Consider the following 15,388-nt stretch of genomic DNA (forward strand, 5'->3'; position numbering starts at 1 on the left):
GACATGTAAAAACAGCATTGCAGTAACATATGTATACCACAGTAGCTGTGAGTTATTCCATACTAGTCTTAACCCTTTGCAGTCCCAATTTTTATTTTTTTTGCAATTCAAACGGTCTGGTTTAATGAATTGTCATTTTTTTATATTAAAAAATGGTATACATTGATATTAATGGTCTTATTTTAAAGTGGCTCGATATTGTATCTGCTACTAGCGCTAGGGCTGTTGAGGCTGACTAGATGGACCAAAAAGGGTTAAGACCCGTCCGACTTATGCAATTCTCAAAAGTTTTGTTAAGTGAAAATGTTTTACATTTAATGGACCCTTGTTTAACCCCTTCGGTGATATGCCCGTAAATGTCTCCATGTCACATACATGGTGTTTGGATGGTTTTTATGCGATTTTATGCATTTTTTGTGATTTATCGCTGCAATTGCATAAAAAGTGTCCAACCTTTAGGTTAAGAGATGGTTATAGATTGGCAGGGCCAGTATATTTCTATATGCGTCTCTATGTAGAATACAGTATGTAGAACAATTCTTCCCCACTGTGGAAATTATATGTTCTCCTCTTGGGTTCACTGGACACTGTGTACGCATCATATTTCATTGAATATTGTGTTGTTCCGTATCGTTGCTTTATGGTTACACAATGTCCCTTTGAAGATTTTAGGTGCAGATCACTCCACATGATAACCTATTGGTCTGAGGAAGGGAGTATTTGCTATCCCGTGGAAGCCGTGTGACCACTGGCAAAGTAGAAGCTAATGAAAGCCACCCCGTCATTAGAATTTGTAGCACTAACTGTCTTCTAGTGTGTTTGGGATTATTGGTTTTTCAGTGGGTAATACCAGAGGTGACGTGGTAAACGTTACCACTCTCAACACTGGAAAAAGTTATCCAATACCCCTTTCACACCGCACTTGTTAAACGGTATATTGCCGTTTTTTTCCCATTTCAAAATGTTTGATGCTGCAGTAGGAAAGCGCCAGAGTTGATTTAAAGATAACCGGTATTTCAAAACGTTTAAAAAGCAGAGTCCTACACATTTCAGAGCCGTTCTTTATGCAGTGAGAATGGCTCTAAAACGGTATTTAGTAAACAACAGATTACAGACCTGTGAAAGGCTGTCCCCTGCATTCTGCCTTGAAACATGTTCAGGGGATTAAACGGGTTGACTGATGTGAATGGTACTTAAATGGTATTTAAAACGGCAATCTACTGCAACGTGAAGGCTCAGACCCGTTTTAAATTCCGTTTAAAAATACCGGTTTTTGAAACGTTTTCGCAGTGTGAAAGCGGTATAAGGTGGATGCCTACACGAGGCATCTCTCTAACAGATGCTTTTTATACATACAGTTTAGAATGTTTTAAAATAGGACCAAGAAAAAGTGGGCCTGAGTTCTTGATTAATCTTTGCTTTAACCCTTTCAGTGCCAAGTGCATTTAAAAAATAAAAAATAAAAAAACAAGGCGTGAAAATTGGCAAGCATTTTTATTCATCGTAATGAATAATATAATAACGAATAATATAATCTTCTTTTACTCAACACTTTTTATTTGAATTTATATAACAAATGTGAGCGACGCTGGCATTTGAAGCGGATATTGTGAACATCTCTCAGAGATATTGGCACTCAAAGGGTTAAGTCCCTGTTTGAAGTGATGATGTGAAATCTGGCATTCATATTCTTTACAGCCAATATTGCCAGGCTGATCATGTGAATTTGCAAGGCTGATCATGTGACTTTGCAAGGCTGATCATGTGACTATGGTGTCTATTTACTAAGCCTTGGAGAGAGATGATGTTAATAATGATGATAATAATAAAAATATTTGTTGTTATATATATATATATATATATATATATATATATATATATATATATATATATATATACACAGCACTCTTTCTCCAACAGGACTTAAGGCGCTTTACAGACATAATAAAACAATGCATAATAATAATAATAATACAATAGCCACACAGACATTAAAAACAAAACTTAGAACACAGAGTAAGCATAGTGCAGGATTGGTGTATGAATTTTGGGTAATAATTTACATGTATTTTCCACCCTAAGCATCCTAACGCTTAAAAGTATGGTCAGGTCCATCTATTTTTAATCCCATTCAAAAGCGTATCAGATGAGGCAGCCATGTTGGTATCAGATGAGGCAGCCATGTTGGGCACACTATGATGGTAACATGGCGAGAGGTGAGCCATACAAGGACCCACGGCGAACAATCTATTTGCCGTGTCTGCACACACCCAGTGCATGCACATGTGCAGAAATGCGCTTTGCAAAAACATTGCGCTCGCATGCGAGGGAACTGAACAGAATAAGGTCCGTAGACTCTACCGTAAGGCAGCTTTGGGCAGCTGCCTAGTACACGGGATCTGGCGGTGAAGTATATATATTATAAAGACAATCTTGTTTTACTTAATGCAGGACTTCTTGGACACCACCTCCACACTTTCACTCAAGGGTCTGGAAAGTGGGTATTGGTGGCAGTGTGGGGCTGGGGGGAGCAGTAGGTTGAAGTTTTTCCTACAGTGCCGATAAGCCTTACACCGGTCCTGTACATAGATACATGATTAACAGCTACTTCCTCCTATATCCCTGTGACCATCACTGCTCATAAATAAAACAAGGATGACAATGCCAGGGTAACGTGATGAAAAGTAGGAGGTGTCTTAGGTTATAGACATAGTTCTTCTTTTTTCAAGAAAAAACATTTTATATAACATTTAACATAAATAGATAAATATCTGAGCTGCCTGTCCGAACCTGCTGTGTTCCTATAAGCCACATGTTACTTTATATAGGGGCTTATTCTGGTCCGTTGGCACGGACCACAACTTTTGCACGGGGACCGATGGTGGGCGCATGTGCAGGGTCATTTCTGCGCTTGTGCATACGCCGGGGGCGTTGGTCAATCAGTAACAGCGCAGCGCTTCAACCTGTGTCATAGATTCAGTCCCTCTGTTCTGCAGGCGGCACTGGGACCGACTGAGAACCCGCCAGCAGGGAAGCACAGTGCAGCGCGGAGGGAATACACTGTCACTTTCTTTGGCATGGGGAGTCTGGTGACAAGGTGTGTTCCGGCATGTGCGCTCACAGTGCAGATGCGCTGTGGGCAAGGCACCGCTGGCACAAACCTAGTTCCGGCCCTATTTCAGACCCGATCGACATTTTTTCCTCAAATGAACAAAACCATTTGCCCTGCAGGTGGGGCAGATGTAACATGTTACATTTGGGTGGGGTGTGTTCAAACTGAAACTAAATTGCAGTGTAAGAATAAAGCAGCCAGTATTTACCCTGCACAGAAACAAAATAACTCACCCAAATCTAACTCTCTCTGCACATGTTACATCTGCCCCACCTGAGCGGCTTTCCTGTGACAGGGCCTTTACTGTTTCAGAGAATTTCTAGAGGAGATTTTTGTGCATTTCTGCTGGTCGGCTTTACCTGTTCCTATAGTATCTAAAGTCGTTTTACCATCATATTTTCTCTGGTCCAGCCTTCATATGTACAGACTTCATCAATCAGTCACAAAAAAGCTCATTAATCCATTTACGATTTCTTAGTAGCCTGCACCTCCGGGAGTAGATGTGACACACGTAGGTGTGAAGACAGAGCTATAATGTGAACGGAGCCCAAGCATTCCCATCACATGTAGATAAACTACTGTATAAAATGTTCTGTGATGTGATACTACACAATTCATGTTACACAGTGTTCTTTCCATCTGAACCCTTGCCAATAAGCTTAATGCCTTGTAGTGGATGCAGCAAATGTTTAATCTCCATTAACTTTACACCTCAATAAACAAATGTTTCTATTACCCCTATGACGTTTTGGGGGTCTTATTTGCCTTACTTACTATACTACAGTGGCAGTTACATAAGTGTCCAGATTTCGCTTTTTACAGATGGCCATAAAGTAATTGTATTTGAAGAAAAGAGGCCGATGTGTGATCTAGAAAACACACAATTTATCAATACGAAGCTGTTGTATTTCATATTGAATACTCATTCTCTGTTTCTCCTCTTCCTGCAGTGCTCCAATGCCCTACCTCATAGGAATACACTCAAGCTTAATGGAGGTAGGTCCCTTTGTTGTACAGCTAACTTGATTCAATTTACTTGTCACCCGCCATTTGTGTAAGCCACTGTCAAAGAGTTTCTAAGAAAGGGGTTAGTGTACAGGTACTCATGGTAACAAATCCAGAATTAGTTGAAATGGATCTAAGCAAGTTAGACAGTAGATACAAATGTGTGGTAACTGTGACTTACTGCATGTTTGTGTGTGTGTGTGTGTGTACTGTACTTTAAGAAATGCATTTCCTGTCTTAATTCTCACTTTATATAATAATTGTACTATTCTGAACATACAGATGTGTCCTCACACATCTAGCCTCCCTGCACATTAAACCACGCTGTGGTATGACTCGGTAGCGGTGTCTTTGTGCAACTCTGTTCATTAAAATGCATCATATTCTCAAAACAATAAGAAAGACACACACAAGCAGCCTTCATTGAGTAAAATGATATGTGTCATGCCTATATTCTGCGTGTGACCGATTCCCTATCTGCCTAGGACTTGCTAGGTAATTTTTTACCCCCAAAAGATAGTGTAACTTCCCATCTCGTATGCAGATACGGGCATGGTCACATACAGAATATAGGTATGCTGCATATCATTTTAATCAGAAAAGTCTGTTATTGTGCCTGCGTTGTATATCAACGTGAATAAGATGCATTTATGGTAATAATAAGATGACTGGCAATTACATAGTTGCATGGGACTTGTCATCTCACTTATGGCGGGCATCTTGCGCTGCATGGCGAATTGACGCAAGATGTATGAGGGCACATTTGTATTAAGTTGTACAATATTGTGTTTATACACAGTCAGTGGCCCTGTGAATCTTCTCATATACAGACTTGTGTCATAAAAATGTGTCACATATCAAATCGATCAAAACAGTCTCCTGGTGCCTCCTAGTCGTATTGTGCATCTTAGTCGTATTGTGCCTCGACTAAAACGCTTGCCAAACCTAGCAGAGTCTCACAGGACTGAGCACAACTGCCTTAGTGTCCGGGAGACTCCTGAATCTCCGTTCCTCTTTTTTTTTTTTGCATGATTAGAACACACGTGCTTCAAAGACCTTCAATTCCGCCACTCCAGAGTAGTCTTCTAACATTCCCAAAGTAGTATTGAATAGTTCAGAAATCTACATCTGACTGTATTTAATCATTATTAACATGACTGGCCAACTTTAGTATTGTTTATTATGCCAGGAGAAATGTATTGTACCTGCCTACGTTTCCAAGACCGCTTGTTTCCCATTGAAAATATAATATATGAACAACCCAAATTTAAATAAGTTGCCTTACCTTAAGTGTTTGTACTATCGGCGGTTCTTACTTACACTTGACAGGAGGGCTGCCACCAGTCCCAGGTCCAAAGACCTGTGCAATGGATGTAGCCGGTGCTGGGACCTATGCATGCACAGTTGCAGTGTTGTGACTGTGCATGCTCAAACCCCTGATTCTATGGACTGCATCAACTGCAGCCCATAGATGCTGGATTAAGCTTTGCGATAAGGCAGGAAGTGGCTTCCTACAGGAAGCCAGCTCTCTACTTATCCCAGAGAGAGGGAACACCTACCAATGGGACTGCCTTGTGTGTTTGTGACTGGCAAGTAACATTTCCAATAGGAAGCCACTGCCAGTCACACTGAAGCCAGTGAAGTCACGTCCTTTAGCTGGCCTCACTGACTTGGGGGAAGCTGCAGTTTTGGTAAAATCTTCCAGTGATACTTCGTTCAGACTGCTGGTGTGAATAATCCCACCTTTACCCGGCATTTAAATGCCTGGTTAGTTAGCTAGGTTCAATCTGACCCCCAGTTCTTACTGCCAAGCAAATAACCGGGTTAAGCATTTCAACCCGGTAATTTGCCTCTCAACATGGGTATTTCTCTTAGTGTGAACAGGACTACCCGGGTCGACATTCCTGGGTCGAAATGCTTGACCCGATCATTTGTTTGGCAGTGAGAACGGGCTGTAAGAGTAGCTACACTGTCATATGAGCGGTTTGGACTGGTTTATACCTACAGGATTTACATACACTTCAATTGTTACATCTGCGAATGGGCCCAAGGAACCCACAATGCTACGGGACTAAATACATTTTTCCCTATTTCCAAATGCCACGCCTGCATTCATTTCTGGAATACGCCCCTCAACCCGGCCATTTGTCAAATCAGTACTCAATCCAAATCATTTTATCCCACCTCTTTTTATTGATATAAGACTACATAAACAGTCAAATTCACCAGTTACATTTTATCTCTATGGGAAGTGCTGGCAGCGGCTCTGGATCTCAGATGTGGGTTTCTTGGAAGGTATCAGCTGGCCCTAAATTTTTAAATCTGTTAAGCATACATAATAGAAGCGTTCCCAATACACTTTGCAGAACAGATGAGTGGATAAGCTGTACCAGGCGGTACGCGGGAGAAGTCATTATTTTATTTTTATAGTGCTCGGCATACTGAAACTGACATAACTGATTAGTGCGGAGAAAGTATTGTGCGATTCCTTTATAAGTCGGGAGCTAATCCGTCAGCCGCACACCAGCTCTGTCACCGGGGCCAGATTATATTACTTGTTCTGCGTCTCTGGGAATTTGATAAAAAGCCTTGAGCGTACTCTGCTTGTTCTCAGTCAGATATTAGGACCAAGACGCAGATCAGTTTACGTGCACTGCAGAAGCATGGCTTGATTATTTCCTCTGTTTGATCACAGTAGGGTGCCGCAGCATTCATCCCGCAAAAAGCTGTCTGCTATTTATGAGTTAATAAAGGCCAATTAAATTTCTGCACAGATAGAAATTATTAAGCTCATTATGAGGATCTTGCACTCCCCCGGTCTCTTTTTCTCTCCCTGCTATTCTAAAAGCACAAAGAAGAAAACAATTGACAAATGAAAAAGCTGGAGCACCTTCCCCCGGTGTCAATTGTCACCTGTCGAAGAGAGGACAGAGATAGCTGCGCTCACTCCCTGGGATCTAGTACATATTACATGGATAGCACTGTAGGCCATGAATACATTTTGCAATAGATACCTTTGTTTTGTGTATATTGCATTTATAGAAGTTTGCCAGTTGAATTAAAGTGTTCGGAGTAAAGATATTTCCCCTGTCTTGCTATATTTTCTAGTAGACGGATGCGGAAATATTTGGCTTTTTACATCCCCCTTGATGTTCAGGTTTGGACAGTGTATTGTTTCATGGGGATGAATATACTGGAAGATGAATAACAACACAATAGAGTTTTTTACATTTAAAGCATTAAACATTCTGTTCTAACTGTCCACTTTAGAGTTGATTTAAAAAAAAAATGTAAAAATGGTTTTGGGTCTTCACTGAGTCCCTAAGGCTATCGTGTTCCCATTATTATGGATGCATAGCACTTATGCTGCCCGTACACTTGTGAGATATTGTATACAATCCTTCGATTTCGACCTCATCTGGCCGAGAAATCGAATAATTGTATGCACAAAATGTGTACCGTTCGACACGATGCGCGGCCACGCCGCTCGAATGTCGCGTCTCACGGTCTTATGTGCTGCACATAATATTTCTCGAACTGTATGTGCGGTCGAATGCTGTTTTGTGCGCATGCTATTTTTCTAAACGACGACGTGCGAGTCTTAAAGAGTTCTGGTCACTTCCTGGCCCCTCCTCTTTTTTTATCGAACGGTGCATTAGATAAATCGCATGATCGAATGCAAAATCGAATGCACTAAAATGCTTTTTTCATGAGATTTATTGAATGCTGAGCTTCAAAGGAAATCGAACCCGAGATCGCACAGAATGCAATTGCACAAGTGTATGGGCAGCATTACCATTATACTAAACACTGTAGTGCAGAGAATGCAATACAAAGCCATTGACCATCAAGTTAAATAGCCCCAGTGATCCCCATAACTAGGGGCGAATTGGGATGGAAAACCAGCCCTGGAAATATCTGGAAGTAGCCCTCAAGTAGGCGGGGGTCTGTTGAAGGGTGGGGTCTGCTGTAGGGTTGGACCTCTCCTAATAGGCCGGATTCTGAGTTGGACACATTTTCAGCTGTATTGTACTTGCAGATGTGTCTACGACTTAATGCTATTTCCATTGCAATGCCCTTCCCTGGTGTCATGGGCGGATTATGATTTTTAGAGTGGCCCTAAAATATATTCCAAATCGTGTCCCCCTTACACACCCACATCACCGCTGCCACCTTCTACCCCTGAACACAGCCACTGCAGCATGCCACCCTCAACACCCTAACACGCCCACACTAGCAGTCTGTTACCCTCTCCCTGCCACAGGAGGCGCTCCAGCCCACCAGGAAAGATTTCATGTGATTTCTATTGTCAGTCCATCCCTGATCTTTGCTATTTGTGTGCAAAGGAAGATGTTCATGATTTACTTGGTTCTACATGTGAAATAACCATACTGTATCATTATGCTAAATATAAAGATTGTGCATCTCTTATTTCATAAGGCATATGGATCTATTGTATCTGTTGTTCAAGGGGTAGTTGGGTGTTCTTAAAAAGTATATTTTATATATATATATATATATATATATATATATATATATATATATATATAAAGAATAGATTCAGAGGGCGCTTATGTATAGACTTTAAACAAGCAATTATCTCAAATGATTTTTGAAACGCTTTTCAATTTTTAATATAAAAATAGTTCTCCCAGTTAAAATAGGACTTCACTGTTAAAATTTGCACAATATATACATGTTATTATACAATAAGCCTATTAATAATGAAGATGATGACCCGCAGGATCAAAATTACAAACTTAAGGCAATGCGATCATCTTCATTGTAACGGGTACCTTATTCAATTTCATGATTGCATTGCTGTCCGTTTTCATCCGGCGGGAACTCGATGCAATGCAGGAACAAGAGGCAGTTTGCCTCTATATGCCTGTATATTGGTGGGACCCACTAACCAGGTGAAGAATCCCACACACGGTGGGCACCGGTCACAGTATTACTGTATTTGTGGGGCGTGCCGGACCTACACATATATATATATATATATATATATATATATATATATATATATATATATATATATATATATATATAAAAATTCAATTTTTTAATGTTTTTTTTCCCTAACTAATGGTGCTCCTGAAAAAATAAAAAATCTACCTACTTTGCAATTATTCTTTATTCAGCTAACAACTATAGCTGGACCACTTTAACACTTATAACTTGCAAATGAGAGTGTTATAAAATGTGCCACTTGTATGGCTGTTTAAGATAAGTAATCATTGAATTCTTTCTGTTAATAATTTATAAAAAAAAAAAAAACTTTTTGCTTTAAACTGTCCTGGTTCCTTATGCTTCTTGATTTGGAGTTGCAACCTATCTTTCCAGCTGTGTCTCTCTATATTATAATATTTACAATTTCAAAACTTTTGTCCTCCTTATAGCGGTATACACAGTTTTGGGTTATAAGTGGGGCAATAAATATTTATAAACACCTTTTAAGTATTTACCCATGAACACAAATGTAATCAAACATCAAGGCTCGTGTGGGTCTCCGCTTCAGCCGTGTTGAGTAGCTACCACCAGTGTTCCAGAAGTGAAAAACAACAAACCGATGACATGGTTTTTGGCTTTCAAGACCCATTAATGTGTTAATGAGGGCTGTCCCATCTGGTACCAAATAACAGAATTGCTGCTGATGGACGAATCATAGAAAATTTTAAGGATGGTGATGGAAATAATGTGTCACTACAGATAAAGAATCAAACCCTCCTGTGTGGGGCTGTGTAGGTACAAAAATCCTTGGGGATATGTCAATGAATTACTGAACTTCGTTGGTTCAGTACTTTGTACCAGAATGTCCACCAAATGAGCAGAAGATTTCTCATGTTACTACCACCTCCCATTAGTCCTCTTCAACTATGTGTGTATGTAGGGAGACAGGTCATTCTTGTAGCCATACAAGAACAGTGAGGAGAGGAGATTTTTTAAATACATTTTTTTTAAGTAGTAGATAAAATCTGTATCTCAAGCTTATTCAGACCTATGCCCCTTGCTGATCTCGACGATTTGCTCTCATAGTTTGTTTGTTTGGGGTCATCTATGTTGAACTGGTGCTTCTTCCAGACAATGCCTTTACTATTGGCTGTAGCTAAAGTGTAGTGACCCTCCTCAAGTGGATGTCTACTTTGCACTCCACCTTGCTTATGATCCTCTGCATCCAGCTTTGATTGCCTCACAATGTGTAGTGCTCCTTCTGGGACGGAAAAGGAGAAGCTCTGGTAGATTGACCTGCTCTCGCCCTCACCCTGCGAATTGTAAAGCTGTCATTGGTACCCTGTCCCTGCTGGATATACCATCCTGAAAGTTACTGCTGATCCTCATTTGTAATGCATATCCGCTGATCAAACAAAATAAACTGATCAGCGGCCATCATTGATCAACGATCTGTAAGGAAATCTGTGAATTTTGGCATGTTTTAATTCTACAATAATTTTTTTATTTGGGATTGGCGAATTGGGGAAATATGATATTTTAAATTTCCCTAATTCCCCAACCAAAGTGTCAGGGGATCGGGGACTTGTGTTTCTGCTTCACGGGAGGTGTTCGTCATCCCTGACCCCGCCTTAGGACACCTGCATTACGTTTTGATAGGCCTAACATCCCAGTCAAACTCCTCACCTGCCACTATCCACAAGGTGGGTCGGACACCGGCCAAGATAAGGGCCAATAACTTGAAGCCCACTTCACTGGGTAAGTAAATAATTATGTACATGTATGTTGCCTTTAGATTCTCCAGTTCTTGTATCTGTGAACAGTCTTTAAAAGTTGTCGCTTATGGCTTTATAAGAGAAAATATGATCAATAAAAAGCATATTCCTGACTGGATCTGAGGGTGTCCGATTGACAGTGCTCTTATGCCTGGGGATGCGAGGCCTGTATACCAATGACAAAACTTCATGCAAAAATATATTGATGTTTGGAATATAAATTACTTTCAGGTATCAATTCAATGTCAAAGGAAATGTCTATAGTATGTCTTTCAACAAATGCTACCTATGGACTATAGTTTGGAGTAAATAGACAAGCCTGTTTATTTACTGTCCTTGATAGGACAACATTTCTCAACTCTTGTTAAAGCAGCATTTTCTCCTAAAATAATATGCAATCTGTATTTCTATTATAGGGGATGTTCAATTAAGTAAGTTTTTTTCAGTTAGCTGAAAAAATGTACTCTCCTATTCAATTGCTGCTGTTTTTGGCTGGTTTTTAGACCAGTTTCACTTTTTTTCTAAGAGTCGAAATGGCATTGGCGAAACATGAAAAAAAAAGACAAAAATTGGACGCAATTTGGACATAAACAGGTGGATTGGCGAGTAATTCACCAATCCAAGTGTTTTTCGGCAGTGGAGAAAACAGTACTTTGAATAGATCGATTGACAGTCAGTGAGCATTTGTGGGAAGCAATGGGGGTGGGTAATCAAACACAGTCATGACATAAACTGTGCACACTGTCTCAGTCGTCGTATGCAGTTGTAAAGGCTCCATGGATTGTTTGCAATGGACATTTAGCGTGTTGCTCAGAGGTCTTTGTACAGAGGAGTCTACGTACATCCAGCCTCAATAGGCCTCAATAGGCCTCAATAGGCCATGCAGCATGAGATGCCTCCAGGTCCTGTGCAGCACTGCTAATGTCAGATGTCTTCCTGTTTTCTTTTTTTTTGAATTTGAAATTCAATAAAATCTATATTGTGAAGTTAGAAAAGCCATACAGTACATCTTAAATCTAATTTTACAAACCATCTAATGAATTTAATACTGTATGTACAAAGTGTTAAAGGCCCAAGGTACATTTATGTGTTTTCAGCTCTTTCCTGAAACCTACTGTAATTTCATAATGATAATCAGCACAAAAATATTTATCTTAAGTGGAGGCAGCTGATAGAGGTAGTAGGGGGATATTTTGGAAATGGATCTGTTAGCTTTATACACTGATTTCGCTCACATATTATTGTTTGTGTATGAGGAGAGGAGAAGAAAGGCTGAATGTTCTGTGTACGCATTTATACATACAGCTCTCTGTACTTCAGAAAGCATCCAATTTAGCTCATAGACGAGTTCGCTTCCTCCATTATGGGGGAAAAAAAAATTCAATGGGCTATTTGATCTGCTATTTACTGGTAAGTAAAGTCTAATTTGTAGAGTTATTTGTGCAGAAAGGGAAGCCTCTGACAGACAATTACACTAGTTTACCTAAGAGTCTGTTCAATGATTCTAAAAGTATTGTGTCTACAGTACATGTTTCCCTGCTGAAAAGCAAACTACATCAACCAAATAAAGAAATTCTATAAAGTGCATTCTCTCTTTCAACGCTGACAATTTGGTATTTTTAGTGATTATTTTTTTATATCCGGAGAGTTCCTTCAATTTAAATTCTTTTAGTTCTTGGAGCTCAGTGTATAAGGTTGAGAGGATGATGGTTTGTATAAAGAGAAAGCTTCTCCATTTAACATTGCTTGCTTTTTACATAATTTCCCAACAAGTCCATAAAATTCTAGGCACTAGTAAGAGTACCCACCCTGTCATGCCAGTCAGGGTGGGTACAGAAGGAGTTAGTAAAAAAAAAAAGAATACAGGAAGAAAGAAAAACAATTAAACAGTGGTACCTACAGAGGAAGGCAAATAATTAGGGTCAAATATCTCAGAAAGTTCCAGCCCAATATGGAAACAAAGAGTGGAGAAGCGGATAAATGACACAAGGAACAATGAGAAAACTTAATTGGAATGTAGGTAGTCAGAAGTGGAAATAGAGTATAAGATGGTAATAAGGTGGTGGTGGGGGAGGGGGGGCATGGCCACAACATAAAGCTGCTGAGGGAATCTCATACCAGTTGCTAAGGAATGTAGTAGTATTGGTGGAGATTGCTTCAGATGACCAAGACCGTGTCCACCACCGGTGGTTAACACTTAGCGGTAGAGCAGAATGGGAGACTTTGTTTTAAATAGAGCCAGGAAGCCGAAGCTTGATTGAAGACATGGCCTCTGTTGTGAAGGTAATATATTATGTCCTCCTAAGAAGCCACATGCCATATCTGTCAGTTAAAGGCAGAAAGATTTGGTGGTGAAATAGTTTCCAATTGAGGGCCTAAAGTAATTTCTGTGAAAAAAATGTATTGAGGTCTGGAGCTCAGGTAGCATAACAAAAAAGTCCCAAGGATCCTTTATTACCAGAGATTCCAGAAGTGTGTTCAAGAGACAAAGAACCGAATCCCAAAAGTGAGCAATATTTGGGCAGTATTATTTACTTATGTAGCACCACAAGGGATCCGCAGCGCCCCTTTAAACAAGTTAATAAACAAGTAAACAAAACAAGAAAATGGTGACTTATAGTTCAAGACAGTGTAGGACAAATACAAGGTATATAAACATCCGCATCAGCAGACAATACTGAAGTAAATATTATACTGGCATAAAACCGAGGGAATCGAAGGAAGTATGAAGATGGTTTATGTAAATTAGGGTAGGGCACATGAAGGAAAGGTGCCATGCTCGTGAGGGTGTACATACTAAAGGTAGATGCAGACAGACCTGGGTGACACAGATGGGGTACACAGTGAGTATGTAACATTGGGTTAGGATGAAAGTTGGCTGGGCTTGGTAAAGAAGTAGGACTTATGAGCCCTTTTACATTTTTGTAATGTCTGAAAGGGAGTGGTAGGGAATAAATAAACAAAAAGGAGCAGTACGTGAAAAATCTTGGCATGTCCACCAGCTACAGTATGTAACATAGTGCCCCTGTGGCCACATCCCTGCAAACATTTAGGAGACGAGGAGGAAAACATATTGTTAAGTCTCAAGTAGTGTAGTACCAATAATAATACATTTCATTTGAGGTTTTTAGAAATGGAGCATTTACTAATCCCCTGCCTCATCCTCCCATATCTCCTTATCTGGGGTCCAAGATCCCTTTCCCATTCAACCTCATGAAACTTCAGGGAGGGTAGGGCAATGGAAGTTTAAGACATTGGTGATAATGTCTTATATATTTGTCCCTGATGACAAGCTGCTGAGCTTGATACACGTCGGAAAAAAAATATTTTACCTGCAAAACATAATTCTTCTGTTTGTTTTTTGTTAAGAAACTTTTTTTTTGGTTCAAAGCTTCAAGACATTACAAAATAATAAAATGGATACAAAAATAAAGTCACTGGGCGTGTGCGCTGAAGCAGCCTATGGTGGGTCCACACTGGAGAATGGTGACCCCAACACCATGAAATAGGTATAGAAAAAAGAGATACAGTGTTCCCTCCACTGGCGCTTGATAGGATGGTACCTCCCTTTTGATTGAGGTACGATCCTCTTCTCCCAATTACACGATAACCAAGGTATATAAATAAATACTGTACATCCCTCTTAGTGTAAAAACGTTCCTCTTCTCCGCCTCTGTGTAGATAATTTCTGTGTCACCAGAATAGAGTCCCCCTTTTTCTTAGTTGGTCTGTGAGTGGTGTAAACTCGCCCCAAAAAGAGATTACAAAAATGGCAAAATAGTGTGATACCATTTAATAAGACAATATACAATACAGAAGTGACACAGTTAAAAGAAGAATAGGTGAGTGGTAGAATGGCCTGTTACCCGATGTGGTGGAGAACATGGATGAACAGTACAGTCCTCATAGATCGCAAAAAGAGTGATGGTGATACTGGGTTTCACCTTCAAACAGACACCGCAGCAGGCACAGAGTCCACCCAGTCCAAACACGCTATTCAAGAAGAAGTCCCAGCTCCAAGCGCTTTCGACCTCCACTGAGGTATTTTTCAAGGATAATGCTGGGAATCCCTAGGTTCCGGGTATAAGTACCAAGCTCCTCCAATCAAATTCACATGATAAAGTAATATACACTCCCCTAAACCCTAGAGCATCCTATCCTCAGTCCAGATGGGTAGGTGGTGAGTTCAGAGTGTCCGCATGTCCAAAGCCGTGCGGCACCAGCCGCGACTTCCGGTCCGCGATACTGCACTTCCGGTGAAGTGTACTAAGCACGCGACCCGGCGTGTGATGTAAGATCCGGTGGGCGGCTTCTGATGTCCGGAGTTGGATCCGGCAGCCATATTCGTACACCCCAATGCAACAACATGTGCGTCCCGGATTATTGTGTATAATGTTGGTCCATATATTTCTTAGACATACTAAATATCCGGAAACTCTATGAAAAATATAAAAATGCATATGAATAAAACATGAATAATACATGAATACATTAGTTTGCAATATTAAAATACATCATAAAAAAGGGGGAGGGGTGTCTCATA

General features: G+C 40.2%; 1 protein-coding gene across 4 annotated transcripts in view; it reads left to right on the forward strand.

The window, feature by feature from the left end:
* DENND1A (DENN domain containing 1A) overlaps nt 1-15,388 on the forward strand; it is a 593,192-nt gene that overhangs the window by 348,275 nt on the left and 229,529 nt on the right. For all 4 annotated transcript variants that reach the window (XM_083161010.1, XM_083161012.1, XM_083161011.1 and 1 more), the window contains exon 11: nt 4,063-4,108. In XM_083161010.1, coding sequence (XP_083017136.1) covers nt 4,063-4,108 — 46 coding nt within the window. The remainder of the gene's footprint in view (nt 1-4,062; nt 4,109-15,388) is intronic.

The sequence above is a fragment of the Crinia signifera genome, chromosome 9, assembly GCF_055691185.1.
Source record: "Crinia signifera chromosome 9, ASM5569118v1, whole genome shotgun sequence".
Lineage (NCBI taxonomy): Eukaryota > Metazoa > Chordata > Amphibia > Anura > Myobatrachidae > Crinia > Crinia signifera.